This window comes from Cupressus sempervirens, chromosome 1 (assembly GCF_028749045.1).
Source record: "Cupressus sempervirens isolate cs-2001-9-10 chromosome 1, ASM2874904v1, whole genome shotgun sequence".
In the NCBI taxonomy this organism is placed as follows: Eukaryota; Viridiplantae; Streptophyta; class Pinopsida; order Cupressales; family Cupressaceae; genus Cupressus; species Cupressus sempervirens.
The window spans coordinates 673,873,025-673,890,907 of NC_143118.1; the positions used below are offsets into that span (position 1 = coordinate 673,873,025).

The following is a 17,883-nucleotide window of genomic DNA, read 5'->3' on the forward strand; positions in this document are numbered from 1 at the left end:
AGTAATACTCAAGCAATTGAATTCCATCTCCTTATATTGATTGAGCAATATAGAATATTTATAATTTAAGGATATCCTCAAGCATACAATAAAATGATACATAGTTTATACTTACCTATTGATCAAGATTTCCTTCAGAAAAGCTCCTTTAAAGAATGACTTTGGATTTCTCATTTTTTGGATCAAAACCAGCCATTCATTGAGAATGTTTTTCCACTGTTTTCCCTTACATTTATTCTCATCATAACAATTAACACTGCATAATAAAAAATCTTACAATCAAACACCTTTCGAAAAGTGCAAGTGCCCAGAATCAATTGAAATATTAAGCTGACAATTAAAATTTTAAAGAATACCTTTCAACATCCTGATTAGAATAACCGAGGAATGATAAGAACAGAGGTATAATTTGGCGAGACCTCATCTCTGCCAGCCTTGGAACTTTTTGAGCAGCATGCATCAATAGACTCACAACCATATCTGAAGCAGTGGATTCTGAACCATGATATATGAAAAGTCTAAACTGATCATCCAAATCTGACATGAAAAAAGGTCAACTAATGATAAGGAGTACTTTCAAACATGCAACATTAGAACCTTGCACTCTCTTTGTCAAAGATCTAAACTTCTTGATATACTAAGAATATAATATTCTACTTAAATACTTGATCATAAATTCATTTTCTTTCAATATAGCATTACTTTTGACACTATCGTATCTTGTTAAGCTTGGACTTAAAGAAGTCTGTATGATATAAGACAACAGAAAAAAGGAATGTATTTTAATAAGCATGAGTGACCAATGTAAGTACACGAGACTCCAAAGAAAATTTACATACAACTGAACAGAACTAGAGCATTAAAAACCCCTAGAAGCTAAGAAATTGACTGAGTCTAAGGATAAACTAGCATATGTATATTTTGGAAAAATTATGTAGAATAGCCAAGAGATATCAAAAGAATATTAGATAAAGAAAGACCTCCCCTCCTTGCAACAGTATAACTATTGGGTGGGACTCTTCTACTTATAGCATTTACAGATTTACCCCTTAAAAGTTACAAAGAAAATCTTAGGTTCTAAAAGCATTTGCTTACAATTTGTCCACTGAATTTATTATATGAGGACTGTTTTATTCTATTGAAATACACTTCAAAAATGTGAAGGAGAAGAGAAATCAATTAGAATACTAATGAATCAGTAAAGTGAATATTTATACTCTTCCTAAGTATGTAAAAATACATTTAAATACATGGACTCCCATCATTCCAAACAAATATTGTTCCACACAATCAATTAGGAAATATGAAATCAGAGAAAATATCATTGTGCAGTCAATCTCATACCTATATAGCATATTAAAGGAATTCTCATGGATATAACAAAAGAGAAGACATGCATATGCATTGCACTGATCATGAAAATGTCATATTCTGAATTCCTGGCGGAGGAACTAAAATATCTAGAAATTAAGTACATGTGTTACTTTTCTTAATCCCCTAATGTTGCGGCTGTGTGGCTGTCCTAACCTAGCCCATACATTGATAAGGAAACCACCATTAAAGGGCAGAGGTCCGTACCCAGGGCTTCTTCACACTTACTCTATAGTGCACAGAGCTGCAGAAACAAATATAATAAAACCTTCTGTAGAGTGGGATTTCCCCCCCAACATTATGCCCTTCATTTGGGTGTTGATGTGTGTAAAAATTTTCTCTGCTGAGACCCTCTGAGATGCCATTAAAAACCTCAAATCAGCTAAGTTCTGTAAAGAATTGAAATACACCAAGTGAAGTTATGTCCCTTACCCCAACAAAATGTTTTGCACTCAAAGTGATAATGACCCGAATGATTATTTATAGAGCCAAGAAAATATGAGATGTAAAGTATCAATAAAAAAAAAATTTAAATAAAAAGATTAAAAGATAAATTAGATACGCATGATGTCCATCTGTGACTTGAGGGATATTGCACGAACATTTAAAATTATGAAGCAAATTAGGATAGAGATGAGCATGTTAGGCATGAGCCATCACAAGAATCTTGTTCAGAAATATGGCTTCTGCAATCAAGACTCACGCAGATTCATGTCAAAAAAAAAAAATGTTGCGAAAATATCTAGACAGATTTCTGCTCTTCATATTCTGAAACATCCCTATCCAAGCTATTTGTATGGATTCCAGGTAAAGAAAGGGCTTCTGGATGCGAGTAGTAAAATGGATAATTATGATTCAAAGCAGATGTTACCTCTAAATAGAGAATTCAAAAAAGGAAATGATGAAATAACAACACTGATTTAATTTAAAGATAGCACCAGCAAAAAGCCACAGCAAAGACAAATGGGTTACCTTGCACAGGCTGTCAATTACAAAATGTAACAATCATAATAGAGGAGCAAAGAAATGATGAAATGATAACAGTGATTTATTATAAAGATAGCAGCAGCAAAAAGCCACAGCAATGACGAACAGGTTACATTGAATAGGTTCTCGATTGCAAAACGTAATGATAATTATTGACAAGCATCAAATTATCCTGTAGATTTTTCATTTACACGGAATATTCCACCATGCTGTGGCTGCAGGTATGCCTCTTGGCTTAAACATTAAACTAACAAAACCAGAATAAGAGCAGGTAATATTTAAGGCAGGAAACTCATAACCAAGAAAACAAGTACAAACATATAGATCTGTATCAATGCTCAGAGCTGAAGAACAGTCAACAACATCCATGTCAATGCAGCCTCTGGTAAAAGCCCTCGGAGAATGTGTTTGGGTAAAGTGAAGATGGTTGAACAGTAAATATACTAAAACTAGATATTGAAAAACCTAACAGTTCATCCATGATACTAACCATATCTAATATAATTGACAATGGTGCCAAACAGCTATTAAAATTGCATAGAAAAACAAAAGGCAGTCAGATTGTGTTAAATCATTAGTTTCCATGTGATTGAGTACATAATACTTTTTCCATGGATAGCTTACAAATAACAATGGCATGAGTAAGTTTTGGAGATATATCCAAAACACACTCTGGGATGGCGTGCCTGCATTTGACCTAGCCATGGTAGAGGTTAATCATTCAACAACAAAAAGATGAGAGCCTAACAATACACAATTTCAACATACACTTTCATGTCTCAGACGCAAATGATTCTGACAAACATGCTCTGATTTTTTTAGGTGAAACTTCTAAAGAATATTAAGTACAATCCCTAAATATATTGGAGAGATTATCCCTTTGACTAAGATAACCCTTTTTATTTAAAATACAAACTGGAGGCAATTGTAATACAAACATCGGCCTTATGATAAAGAAAAAACAATACCTTTAAATGCCCCTAAGACATTGGACTGAAGATTCAGTTCACCCTCAGGCAATGCAAATAACAAAGATTGGCTTCTTTCGAGATAATGCACAAAATCATCCCATATGAGTTTTTCATGCCTCTCTAACAGAGCCACGATGCATTCTACTGCAGAGTCCCACAAAAGTCCAAAACGATTATGAAGTACACCAATCAGACCATGGAATAGAACCCTAATATATAGATCTGGGATCCTTCCAGCACAGAGGTCAATCTGAATTTTTGAGATAAGAACTGTTGCCTGCCTGCTTGTAACAAGGGACATAGGGGTTGTTTCAATGGAAAGAATCTGCTGGATAACCTGTATATTTCAGCAAATTGATGTTTAAATGATATACTTATACTCAACACAGCCTTGCACAATGCATTTAAAAAACTAGTAGCAATTAGGGAACATACATTGCTGTAGATATCGGAAACATCATCACCAGTTTTAACTCCTTCAATCTTCCTTCGCTTGTCTGGTCTTTCTACAATCTCAGGTTTTGGGACACGAAATGGTTCATAGTGCCTTAAAAGTCTTAAAGTTGAAAGCCTCACATTCTTGTCTGGCATTCCCAAATTATCAGTGAAAAGAATTAAATCAGTTGGACTTTTATCAATTCTAAGCTCTGAATGGTATTCCTTATCCTTGTTATTGATGCATTCTGTTGACCTGTTGAATTCAAAAGTGTCAGTGTGTCTAGTTCAAACTTTCAATAGAACCAAGTCAGGTTCTTCCAGATATCAAAAAGGCCATTCGAAGATGCAAGGAAAATTGCACTCACCCAAGAACAGCATCCAAGAAGTCAGCTACTGCACTTAAAACATGAGGTGATAACCTGTAATGTTTTGCAAAGTTTATGTAGTCACACATATGCGTTGACAGAATGGGAGTGTTATCTCTCAGTAACTTCAAGTGAGATCTCAATGTAGATCCTATCATACACTCCCACATTTTCCTTGGATGATCTTTGACATTTTCTGCAGGACCAAACAAATGTGATTAACCATGGTGCACACATTGCTTGCACAGAACATTCTGAAGGACAAACTAAATATAAAAAACAAGATATGGGATGCTAGAATTGCCATAACTAAGCAGAAGAGAGAAAAGTAGCCTTACCTGTTTCAGCTATCAAAAATTTGTCTATAGCCAAAGCATATTCCCACAGTAATGATGCATTTTCTTCTGAAGAAAAGAAGTACGGATAGCACCTAAGTGCTCCCCAGGTAATAGGTGCTTCTGGCAATAAAGTATTCAGGTCCAGATCCGCCTTATCATCCTTTATGGCAATAATTTTTTCTGTTGCAGACTTGATGATTTGTATCAGAAATGAACAGACATTTCCTGTAACTTTTCCATCTTTTCCACCGAGGTTCAACAAATACTGGGGATTTGTTTGTATTTTATCAACATATTTCACCAGTAAAGAAATGACATCCGCAGGTGATACTTCAATGTAATTATTCAAGGCACTGCCAAGAAGCATGGTTGAACTTATAATTATATTAACAAACATTTTCTGACTAAGGATATAGACAAGAAAGGGACTATTTACTAAAACTGGATTAAAATACACTACCTGATAATATAAGGGTTGAAAGGATACATCACACACAGATCTTCATCAAGCAAACCTTTTATAAAAGGCAATAGACTGCAGAGGAAAGAGTACTGGATTAACTTAAACGATTTAGAGTTCAGAAAACAAAACATGAAAGATAATACAAGAAATTATAAGAGAATTCTGTCCACAAAAGGCAGTAACAAACATACCAATCATCTTTCCCTTGAAACACAGGAGCCCACTGTACAGATGCATTTATTATGGCTACAGGACCTACACTTACACCACCAACACGTGCATGATTATGTACAAGAGCAAGCAAAAGCTTAAATGTCTCTGAGGCGACTGGTTTTAGCGAATCCTCCCTTGATATTGATGTCCATTGTGGACTGATCAATAACTTGACGAGTTCACCAGCAAGTACAAATAACTGCTTATAATCTTGAATCACATATCAAAGTCCAAGTAAATATCAAATTATATATATCAATAATCATATGAAGAGCAAACTTAAACATACAATCAATAATAAGTTTTTTGATCTGAAAATTTACACTTACAAATAAGTAAGCACTCAAACCAAGAGAGAAGCTTTGCAAAAAATCAGAAATGATAAAACAAAATTATAATCTCACCATTAACTTTGCTTCCATTCTGAAATTCAAGAATAGCATTAAGTAATGATAGCACACGACTAAGATGTATAAACTCTTCTTTCTTTTTGTGGTCCCCCATGTCCATTAGCGCATGTCTAGAAGACACATTACCCAGTTCTTCCATTAGTGTATCTGCTAGGGGTTCCTTTGTTAGAGAATGATGAATAGACACTGGATCTGCATCATTTACACCTTCCACGCAGGAGTTATGTAGCAAGCAAGAAGTTTCTTCAAGTAAACAATCCCAGAGCAATCTCAAATCTTCACGGTTAAGCTCTCCACACAATCGTTGAAAAGTTCCCTTGACCACCTCAAGAATAATATTGACACCTACAGAACATAAATAAGAATGCTCAAAATCTGATTAAATGCATATTTTTCATCTTATAACAATTCTACAACTAAATGTGAACTTTTTGGAATTTTGTATGTGTCTCATTCATTACCCAAGATTGGCTCCTATATAGGGACTACCACTCTGCTGTATCCTTCGTTATACAAGCAAGACCCATACATCTATAAATTTAGGGGATTAAAAACAGATAAAATTTCTTTTACCTGCCAGTTTAGTTCCCTTTCTAAAATCCAATGGAAAAAAAAAAAACAGGTGCATTGGCAACAATCTTTGAGGTACATGAGTCAGTGATCCTTGAGAAATCTAAGACTATCCTGGTTTACTTTACTTGTGTTCAAAAGAATCAATGTTTTTCCATAGATATACTGGAACTGATTTTATAATGCAATTTCTACAACAAAATCAAAGCTTTTCATAGGAAACAAACAAATAATCTTAATAAACACAAACAGTACCTTCTTCTGAATGATTAACCTCCCTGTTGAAACAAAAATGAGGCTTATGGCTCAAGTCATCCTCACCACCTACCTTCTAAAAGATTAACCTCTCTATGAGCAATATATCGAAGGACTAAAGAAAATCACATTAATCTATTTCAGTCCTAGACCGTTCCCATTGTACAAAGTTCAAACCTTCAAGTTACAGTCCAAGTTTCGCCATTTAAACCTTTACAGGCTTGCATTGCCAATAGCGGCTCCAGAATCATGTATCATTTATCAGCTCGATCAAATTTCTTTTGCTCATCAAATAAATCCTATGTCATGTTGTGGTACCATTGACCACATCCCAAATTTCTTCAAACTCGAGTTAGGTTTTGTCTACCATGCAGAGTAGTTGTTTCCACACAACTACATATCTGGAAGAAGAAATTTTGGAGCTTGCCATTTTGTTAACTAGATATAGGTGTTATTTGATCCTATTTCTCGTCAATCAGATCAGCAATTTAGTATAGAGGTGAGGATAATATTGTTAAGTTTAAACCAGAAATATGTAATGTCCCCTAATTAATGTGACCATCAAGGTCAATCGATTAGCCTATGACAGGAGCTTCCGTAGGCTAATGAAGTGATTAGGGAGCTCATTTGGCAATATTTTCAGGAGTTACTATTTTTAGTAAGTTAGTGAGAGTCAAGTGATATGGAATTTTGCAGTGTTCGGCTTGGTGGATTTGGTTGAGTTCTTTCCAATGAGCTATCATACATGGTATTCTAAGTTTGACTCTTATATGATTTTGATGCCAAAGTTAATTTACCTTATTATAAAGTGATAATTAAATAAAAGACTTATTAATTCACTTTATTATAAAGTTGTTTTAAAAAGGTGTTTCTCATTTATCCCACATTGCTTATGCAAATGAAGTCGACTTCTTGGAGGACTTTATATTCTCTTGGCTGGAATGAGTTAAGGCATGCTTGGATGATATTATTATTATGCTATTGGATTTTTGGGAAATCTAATTGTTGAGCTTGGAGGAAGAAACCCCTCTTCGCTAGCATTCTCTTCGCTATTGAAAGACATGTCAGGAGGATTATCAGGTGTTTTCATTCAGGAAACACAGTGGGATTTATTGGTGATTTTACACATGATTTAAGAGCTCTAAAGTTCAAGTTATGCAGCCATGAATAGTGTTTTGCTACAATGCACATGAATACTGTTTTTGCTACAATGTGCATGAATAGTGATTTTGCTACAGTGCACATGAATAGTGTTTTTGCTACAGTGCGCATGACCAGTGTTTTGCTACAGTGAGTGTGAATAGTGAAATTGCTACAGTGCTGTGAATAGTGCTGCTACAATGCGTGAATAGTGTTGATTGAGTTTTCTTGCCCACTCTTGCTGGTTAAAAGTTGGGATGCTGTCATTTCATCTATAGATCACTACTTCCAGGTTCCCTCCATCATATTGTTCATTTTAGGCATTGTAATTGTTAAATACCAGTCTGAATATTTGTTGCAGCCTATAAGGCAATTGTATGTAAACATTTCTATTGCAAAATCAATATTTTATCAGCAAATACGGAGGTTCTAGACTTTGCATATATATTGTTGTATGTTGCTAAGTGTTTGACAAAATGCCATGTTGAAAATAACACTCTAATTGATAATACTTAGTAATTTGCAAGTCTCTTAAAAAACAAAAAAGGGGTGGTTATTATAGTGGTATCAGAGCTTTAAGTCCTGCCATCCTGTGGAAGCCTTACAGAAAATTTGGAATAGCCCAATAAAGGGAAAAGTGTTTGACAAAATGTCAAAACACTAAAATCAGAAATAAAACAGGTTTAGAATGTATGTTTGAGCATGCAACAGAGGCCATTAACTTCTGCCATACCAGAGCAAGACAACAAAGATTCAGACTCACAGAGCAAGCAATCTAGCTCATCTGTGCAAGTGGACATAGAATCCAGTCATACAAACACAGAGGAGATATTCTTTGAACAAGACAATAGTATGGGTGACTGAGATGATAGGAATACAAGAGTAGGAGGCAAGAATGCTGGTCCAAATCAGGAGGAGGTAATGTTCAGATGATTATTGGGTACATTAGAGGAGGGGCAGCGTATGCAACAGGGGCAGAATAGGCAAATGGATATGATGTTGCAGCTTATGGCTAAACAAATGGGCGTCAATATTAATCCAGGTGATGCAAACAATGGAAATGGGAGAAATGATAATAATAGAGGCTGAGGCAAAAACAATGGTCCTAAGAATAACATTAATGGTAATAATAATAAACATAGCAACAATGGGAATGAGGCTGATAACTTTAAACATGTTGCATGCCCAGCAAGCTCGAGAACTCTTCTACCCACCTTCCCACCCAGAGATCCGGTTCAACCAGTAAACGAACTGCAGATTACCGAGTTACAAGATCAGTTCAGGAGGGATTGGAAGGCTAGTGGACCAGAGCTTCAGGCGAATATTTCCCTCAGAGATTACATGGACGTGAGGATGAGACACATGCCTAGAGCAAGAGGGAGAAATCAAAACTTTGAGCTGACAAAAAAAGTTGGAAAACTTTCTTTACCTTATTATGATGCTTCAGGAAAGATGATTGCACGAGCTTGGGTGCAAAAGGTAGATACATACTTCAAGCTGAATCCAATGCCTAAGGAGGAGGCTATCAAGTATGCAGCTATTCATTTGGATGGTCTGGCGCATGAGTGGTGGCACCATGGCATGGTAACCTTGGGGCATAATTAGATCACATCTTACAAGGAGTTCACTGAGAGACTCATAGAGAGATTTGATACCAAAGATCCTGAGTTACAGTTTACAGAGTTGGCACAGCTCAAGCAGTGGGGATTAGTTGAGACATACATCAGTGAATTTCAAAGGTTAGTTGTGTTGGTTACAGATATTTTAGAGAGGAGATTAGTAGTACTATTTATGGATGGACTCTCAGATCCTTTGAGGGGTTGGGTTAAGGGGCATGACCCAGCTACATTACAAGAGGCGACTAAGAAAGCTCGTGACTTAGCGCCTTCTTTTAGGAGCAGATTTCAACATAGGGATTCACATATGAAGAAGGGCAAGGAGAAGGACAAAAAATCTTTTCACAAGGATGCTCAGCCAAAAAGGGAAAATAAGTTGGACAATGACACCTTGAATGAGTTGACGAGAAAGAAGCTATGTTTTCATTACAGAGAGCCTTGGGATTTATCTCATAAGTGCCCTCTCAAGGCTAAGGCAAATCAAATGGAGTATTTCTCAACGGAGGAGTCATAGTCAGAGGGGGAGGATTAGCACTCTGATTTAGATGAGAGTAGCACTCCAGAGGAGAACGACATTCCTAAGGATGACAGGTCGTTGGCACGATTGACGAGGGCTCAAAAGGCGATCACATTTAAGGTCAGGGGTACTATCCAAGGGCAAAAAGTGATCTCTCTCATTAACACAAGGGCTACACATAACTTCATTGATGCACGATTGGTAGCCACGAGAGGTTTAAAGTCCAAGGAACATGTTGGGTTTAGAGACATGGTAGCTAATGGTGACAAATTATTATGCACTCAGAAGATACCTAATCTTCACATCAGGTTTGGACATGGCTATGAGTTGGAGGATGAGTTCTATGTAGTAGACATGGGAGACTATGATGTCATCCTCGACATGACATGGATGGCTTCGCTAATTGAGTTCACACTCAAACTAGCAAAACTGGAGATGAGGTTCCAACATGAGGGCAAAACTGTTGTACTTAGAGGCCTTTTGGATGGTAGTTGGAGAGTAGTCTCCCTAAGGAGAATGCAAAGACTTTTTCGGCATAATGACATAGAGTGGGCAGCAGAATGTTTCACTATGCCAGCTTCACAGGAGCCATAGGTGAAGAGTCATCCACCAGATATCTAGGAGATACTTGACAGGCACACTAAAGTATTTGGTGAGATTCTGAATGGGGTTCCTCCTGACAGGGGGATAGAGCATGTTATTGAGCTCGAGCAGGGAGCCAAACCAGTTATGATTACTCCCTATCATCACACTAAGAAATACAAGAATGAGATAGAGAAGGCAATTAAGGAGTTGTTGGAGATGAGGCACATTAGGCCTAGCAAAAGCCCTTTTGCTTCAGCAATAGTTTTGGTAAAGAAGGATGGAACAATGCACATGTGCATCGATTATAGGGCACTGAATAAGAAAACAATTAAAAACAAGTATGTCATTCCTAGGATTGATGAACTGATTGATGAGCAGCATGGGGCATGTGTCTTCACCAAAATTGATTTACGATCTGGATACCATCAAATTCGGATGAGAGCAGAGAACATCGAGAAGACAACCTTCCGATGTCACTATGGCCACTTTGAGTTTATGGTTATGCCATTTGGGCTAACCAATGCACCCACTACATTTCAGAGTTGTATGAACCAAGTCTTCAGGAGGCAGTTGAGGAGATTCATCTTGATCTTCTTTGATGACATCTTGGTCTTCAGTAAGACCTAGGAGGAGCACTTACAACATCTAGAAGAGGTGTTATCTATTCTGGAGAGAGAGTCATTGTATGCCAAGGAATCTAAATGCAAGTTTGGCATGATCGAGCTCCTTAATTTGGGCATATCATTAGTGAGGATGGTGTTTGGGTTGATCCCAAAAACATTAGAGCTATTGTGGATTGGCCTACTCCCACAAACCACACACAACTCAAGGGGTTCTTTGGTTTATGTGGTTTTTACAGGAGGTTTGTTAGGGGATTCTCACAAATTGTCGCACCTTTGACGAATCTCACCAAGAAGGGGGCCTTCACATGGACAGAAGCAGCATAGAAATGTTTTGACCACTTCAAACAGGTAATGTCATCTTGCCCAGTTCTAGCTCTACCTAATTTTATGAAACCATTTGAGCTTCGGTGTAATGCTTCAGGAGATGGGATAGGGGCAGATTTGATGCAAGAGAGACACCCCATTGCTTCAAGAGTAGGAAGCTCCAAGGAGCTGAGAGGAGCTATTCTATCTACGACAGGAAAATGTTGGCCATAATGCATGCGTTGGCCAAATTCCGATCTTATTTGGTAGGTGGGAGTTTTGTGATCAAGACCGATCACAATAGTATTAAATACTTCATGGACCAGCATGATCTTAATGACCAGCAATAGAAATGGGTTACCAAATGTTAGAGTAATAAGATATTTCCTTATTAATTAAATCATTTTGATTTAATTATTAAGTTACTTATTATCTATAGTTTACTTAAGCTAAACTTTAAGTATATAATAATTAATTCTTTTATTAATTATTATAATGAAACCTAGCTTTTTTTCTATTAGGGATTTGATCTCCTTTTATAAGGATTGATCTCTTTGTAATTTTATTCATTCACTTTTGATAATAGCAATCTTTCTTTTTGCTCATTAAGAATGTCTCATCTATGGATCTGGCAATTCCTGCCTCCATAGCTTTTTGCTTCTCTTTCTGTGATAGGTATTTGCATGCAGGTGATTCTTGGGAGTTGTGAGGTTGATCTTTCATCAACTTCAACATGGTATCAAAGCTCCAGATCTTCATGCCCCTTTTCTGTTCTTGAAAAATTTGGCATCGGTTTTCAAATCTGAGTTTTCTCTTTCAGAGGGTTTCAATTTTCAAAAGTGTTTTGTATTGGATCTGGGGGGACCTATTTTCCATTGCACTTTGAGCCCAAACGGACATCATCATTGAGCTCAGAGCGCTCGGAAACCCCCATTTCCATATAAAATACGTCCCATTTGGACGCTATTGAAATCTGAGGCAAAAAAAAAAATTGCACCCAGGTCATATTGACCTGGGCACGCTTCCCAAAGCTGCGATATTTTTTGATGTTTTTTCATCAAAAAGTTTTTAATTACAGTTTTTTATTGCATTTTTCATTGCAAAATAGCATGCATGGTGGAGTGTTTTTCCTTTTTGGGAGTGAAATTTGTTCTGTGGTAAAAGGGCCACGCCTTTGTACTTTGGAAGCAAGATTGGACATATTTTGAGTAGAGGTGGGCGGTTTTACTCTCTTCCAGTCATATGAAGCGGCCTCAACCACTCTGACTATTGCTGCACCTTCATTTGCAGGTCCCTATTTGATGGGACATGCATTTACCTATGGGCCCATCCATAATTTTGAAGGACTCCGTGTTTCAAATCCTTTGGTGACCACGAGGCTTAGGGAGCTTGGGCTTGGTGTCCATATTGTGTTTTGTGCTCCTCTTCGGCAACTCCTCCATACACTGCTATCATACTTGCTTGCCTTCAATTATGCGCAATGTCCTACCCTCTACGCATGCGCTTTGATAGAGGTTTTTTTTTTTTTTTCCAATCCTTGTGCCACTACAATGGTTCTTCAACATTCACGAGCCTATCAATTGGTGCCACAAATTCCGTTGGTTTGGCATTTTAATTGAGATTCGGGATTTTTGGCATGTATGGTAATGATGCTACCAGCCACGTAGATCATTCAGTTATTTACAGGCTTCACCGTTGGTTGGACTCTCTGCCAACCCTCTGTGAGTCAATGCGAAATTTGGGCCTTACACCCATGATTGAGGGACACGAGTTAGTGAATGGGTGATGGAGGATAACGTTTCTAACTTCAGCGGATCACAGGCTCCACTCCAAGTTTGATAGTCGACTATGAGTTTGATGGAGTCTTTTTTTTTTTGGCAGTTTCACTTGCATTGGAAGGTGGAGGCGTCTATGTTATGGGTGTTCTATACATTGGGACCTCTGTTGATTGGAAGTTTTAATGATGGCTGACTGTGATATTTGGTGATCTTGGCTTTTTTGTGGGGTTCTTTCGACGCCTCTGCAAGTGTTGGAGCCATTATGGGGAATGTTGGAGTTTGGACGCTACAAAGTTTCATGCGGCTTGCTTGTTTGGTGGGCATATGGAGTTTCTTTTGCTGCATGCTTTGGAGATCCAGAGGTTTATTTGGTTGAGGAGAAATTTTTTGGTGATGATTCATGCCTTATTTGAAGGATATTTGATCTCACACTTTGAAGGGCGTTGATTCAAGTCAAACAGCGACTACCTTTCATTAACTGAATGTCTTATTGACACCTATAATTTCTTGCTTGGGATATTGTGAAATGGGCAATGCTTTGATAGTCAGTTAAAGGAGCAGCATGCATTTTGTGTGGATCTCTGCGTAAGTCGACTCTGTTTGTCCCTCCTCGAGTCCTCTTACGTATATCATTCACATGCTCTTGCGCCTTTGTTTGCGCAGTTCACCAGACGTCTTATGCAGCCTTTTATAGTGGTGTGTGGAGTTATTTTTCCCCACACTTTTTTGCCACATGGCCTTTGTTGCCAAAATTGGACTCCTTCAATAGCGGATCCATTTGTTTTGGTGGGGCAATTTATTTCATAAGCCCATGACCATGATTTTTATCGCATGGCCTTTTTTACCAAACAAATCTTTTGGCCACCGGTTTTTAATCTAGCACCGGCCCTTTGTTTTCTGGCTCTTGTTTCCAACGGTTGGACTTTTTCTCCAACAAGGGTCATTTTATGACTTTTTTTGCCTCGACGATCATTTGACCATCAACTTTGGGCTCGTCCTTTGCATATGTCAGCACTGCATCACTAGTTCCTGTCACTTCCATAGCCTCTGTTTGGACCTATCTTTGGCTTTTTGCTCATATCTCGAGCATACGAATTCCATTTTTTGCAAACTAGATATCGCCGAAAAGTTGGTTATGAGCCCATCACAATGGTACAGGTAGTTTTCAGTTTTGATGCTATTTTGATGGCTTTTTCTGCTGTCAAAATTAGAGGTACAATTTTGCGCTCTGGGAGGCATATCTTGAACATCCGATCTCTGATTTGGGAATTCTTTATATCGTTGGAAAGCTCTTTCTGAGCTCTTTCTAGTGATGCTAGTTGTTTTTCCAGATTCTGCTCCAGGCACATTCTATTCAGTCTTCTGCATTTTTGCATTCTAGTGGATATCCTGGTTGTTTCAAGTCCAAGGATCAATTTTGTTGCTTCAGATTATTCGTCATGACTTCTACTATATTTTGTATCAGTCTTATGTCTCTTTTGGTCTATTTAGACATCATTTGTATGCATTCTTGCAAACGCACTAAGATAAAGTGCCATACTGCATCTATATTTTTTGTTTCAGTTGTTTGCCTTGTTCTACTTTCTGATTTGAGTAATGTCATTTGAGGACACTCATGAAGATTATTGTATTCTTGGAATTCACCATATCTTGAGCCTTATTATACATGCACTACTCTGATAAAGTGCCATGGGGGGGTTGATGTTTTGCCTTTGTTTGCCATCTTCCTTTGTCCAGTGAGTGTCCCTTCCGTGACATTAGCCTCATGATGTGTTTGAGATTGATCACCTCAGTACACACATATGTACTCTTTTGTGCATCTTGATCGTGGTTCCTTGGCTTGCAATTTTTTCGGCCCACTTTCTTAGTTGCCTGCCACCTCACCCTATCTGCATTGGGGGGGATTCTACTGTTGTTTCTCATGCTTCCTTGGTTCGATTGATCAACTCTTCAGGCTTTGGTGTTTTATACCATCTGCATTTTCGAGTTCAGTTGTTTGTCTCTTAATTCGATGCAAATTATAGTCTTCTCTACCTGGTCAAGTTCTATTTCAGTGGAGGTTCTTCAGATCAACAGTTATCTTTCGACAAAGCTTTGCAGCTTCTACATGCTTCAATGATGTTCTTCATGATCACTCTTTTTTCCTATTTTCTGGGACATTCCTCTAGTTGGAGGCTTTTTCAGTCCTTCACTAGATTTTTCAGCTATCTCTTTTTGGAGTACAATTTTTCCCACTGGATTTTCTCTATTTCTCCATTTCATAGAGATTTTGTTGTGATTGGGTACCTACCCAAGCCTTTGTTTTCGGAACCCAAATTTACTTTCAGCAGTAGTTTCTAGGTTTTTAGCTACTCCCTAAGTTTATCTTAAGGGGGGGTGTTAGAGTAATAAGACATTTCCTTATTAATTAAATCATTTTGATTTAATTATTAAGTTACTTATTATCTCTAGCGTACTTAAGCTAAACTTTAGGCATATAATAAGTAATTCTGTTATTAATTATTATAATTAATTCTTTTATTAATTATTATAATGCAACTTGGCTTTTTTCCTATTAGGGATTTGATCTCCTTTTATAAGAATTGATCTCTTTGTAATTTTATTTATTCACTTTTGATAATAGCAATCTTTCTTTTTGCTCATCAAGAATGTCTCATCTATGGATCTGGCAATTCCTACCTCCATAGCTTTTTGCTTCTCTTTCTGTGATAGGTATTTGCATGCAAGTGATTCTTGAGAGCTATGAGGTTGATCTTTCATCAACTTCAACACCAAATTGCAAGCTTATGACTTTGACATAGAATTTGTCAAAGGTAAGAAAAATGTGGTGGTTGATGCTTCATCTCGGAGACCTCACTTATGTGCTTTGGCAGAGGTTTCAGGAGATTGGAGAGATTAGATTGCATCGGAGTATGCAGGAGATGATTGGGCTTCTGGGATATGCGGTGTTGGATGGGTTGATCAGATTTCAAGACAGGGTTTATTTGATCCCTACATCACATTTTAGAGAGGAGATTTTGAGGGCATTTCATGATGCACCTACAGCTGAGCCTCTAGGGGTCTTCAAGACCTATAGGCAGATCCAAGAGCAATTCTCATGGAGAGGGCTCAAGGATGATGTTCAGAGGTATGTTAGAGAGTATGTTGTTTGTCAGCAAAATAAGGGAGAGCACACATTTCCTGCAGGTTTACTACAACCCTTGCCCATTCCGAATGGGAAATGGGAAAGCATTTCTATGGACTTCATCACTGGTTTACCATGAGTGCAAGGGAGAGATTGCATCTAGGTGGTGGTAGACCGCTTGATGAAATTTGCTCCCTTCTTTGCTATTTCATCCACTTACACAGCAACACAGGTGGTAGATCTTTTCTTCAGAGAGATTCGGGTTACATGGGCTGCCTAGATTCATAGTCAGTGACCAAGATAGTAAATTTATGTTTTTCTTAGCAGGAATTGTTTAGGCTGTGTGGTACGGATCTTACACCCAGCACTAGTTACCATCTGTAGACAGATGGGTAGATGGAGATTGTGAATAAATGGGTGGAGGGATATTTGAGAAACTATGTGAGTACACAACAGAGAGCTTGGGTCAGATGGCTACATATGAGAGAGTACCGTTATAATACCACTTATTATATGTCCATCAAGATGACTCCTTTCATGGCACTGTATGGTTATGAAGCACTTGGCTTTATCGATTTAGTTTTGTGGGACAGCAGAGTACCCAAAGCAAAAGACTTATTGCAGAATAGTCAAGATATCCTGAAAGTGCTCAGGGAGAACATACAACAGGCTCAAAATCAACAGAAGTTGTATGCTGATCAGCATAGGGTAGACCGCAGTTTTGAGGTAGGGGATATGGTTTACTTGAGGCTACAACCATATAGACAATCATCGCTCAAGAAAAGCGGAGCCAAGAAGCTGAAGCCTAGGTTTTATGGACCCTACAGAGTGATTCGCAAAGTGGGCGAGGTCGCCTATGAGATTGAGCTTTTGGAGGGCAGTCAAGTACATAATGTGTTTCACGTGTCGAGACTTAAGAAAGTCATTGGTCAACAAATTGTGCCTTCTATAGATTTGCCATCGTTGGATGAGGAGGGTAAGCTTGTGTTGATCCCTAAAACTATTTTGGATACCAGAAAGAGGACTCTTAGGAACAAGATAGTTAAGGAATACTTGGTTAAGTGGAGAAACCTACCAGACGAGGATGCTACTTGGGAAAAAGAGTAGGTATTGCAGCATCAAGAACTAAGATTGCTCGAGGACAAGCAATTTCAAGGGGGGTGGACTATAATGTCCCCTACTTAATGTGACCATCAGGGTCAATCGATTAGCCTATGACAAGAGCTTCCATAGGCTAATGAAGTGATTAGGTAACTCATTTGGCAGTATTTTCAAGAGTTGCTATTTTTAGTAAGTCAATGGGAGTCAAATGATATGGAATTTTGCAATGTTCGGCTCGGTGGATTTGGTTGAGCTCTTTCCGACGAGCTATCATACACGGTATTCTGAGTTCGACTCTTATATGATTTTAATGCGAAAGTTAATTTACTTTATTATAAAGTGATAATTAAATAAAAGACTTATTAATTCACTTTATTATAAAGTTGTTTCAAAAAGGTGTTTCTCATTCATCCCACATTGCTTATGCAAATGAAGTCGACTTCTTGTAGAACTTTATATTCTCTTGGCTGAAATGAGTTGAGGCATGCTTGGATGATATTATTATTATGCTATTAGATTTTTGGGAAATCTAATTGTTGAGCTTGGAGGACAAAACCCCTCTTTGTTAGCATTCTCTTCGTTGTTGAAAAACAGTTAGGAGGATTATCAAGTGTTTTCATTCAAGAAACATAGTGGGATTTATTGGTGATTTTACACATGATTTAAGAGCTCTGAAGTTCAGGTTATGCAGCCATGAATAGTGTTTTGCTACAGT

The 17,883-nt window shown here is 37.7% G+C and overlaps 1 protein-coding gene across 2 annotated transcripts in view; it reads right to left on the reverse strand.

Moving 5' to 3' along the window:
* Nucleotides 1-17,883, reverse strand: part of LOC149579670 (ARM repeat superfamily protein) — a 160,611-nt gene that overhangs the window by 46,385 nt on the left and 96,343 nt on the right. For both annotated transcript variants that reach the window (XM_089786504.1, XM_089786494.1), the window contains exons 10-18: nucleotides 5,551-5,901; nucleotides 5,125-5,356; nucleotides 4,931-5,005; nucleotides 4,471-4,823; nucleotides 4,133-4,328; nucleotides 3,765-4,020; nucleotides 3,327-3,666; nucleotides 357-537; nucleotides 116-256 (exon numbers count right to left, since the gene is read on the reverse strand). In XM_089786504.1, coding sequence (XP_089642630.1) covers nucleotides 116-256; nucleotides 357-537; nucleotides 3,327-3,666; nucleotides 3,765-4,020; nucleotides 4,133-4,328; nucleotides 4,471-4,823; nucleotides 4,931-5,005; nucleotides 5,125-5,356; nucleotides 5,551-5,901 — 2,125 coding nt within the window. The remainder of the gene's footprint in view (nucleotides 1-115; nucleotides 257-356; nucleotides 538-3,326; nucleotides 3,667-3,764; nucleotides 4,021-4,132; nucleotides 4,329-4,470; nucleotides 4,824-4,930; nucleotides 5,006-5,124; nucleotides 5,357-5,550; nucleotides 5,902-17,883) is intronic.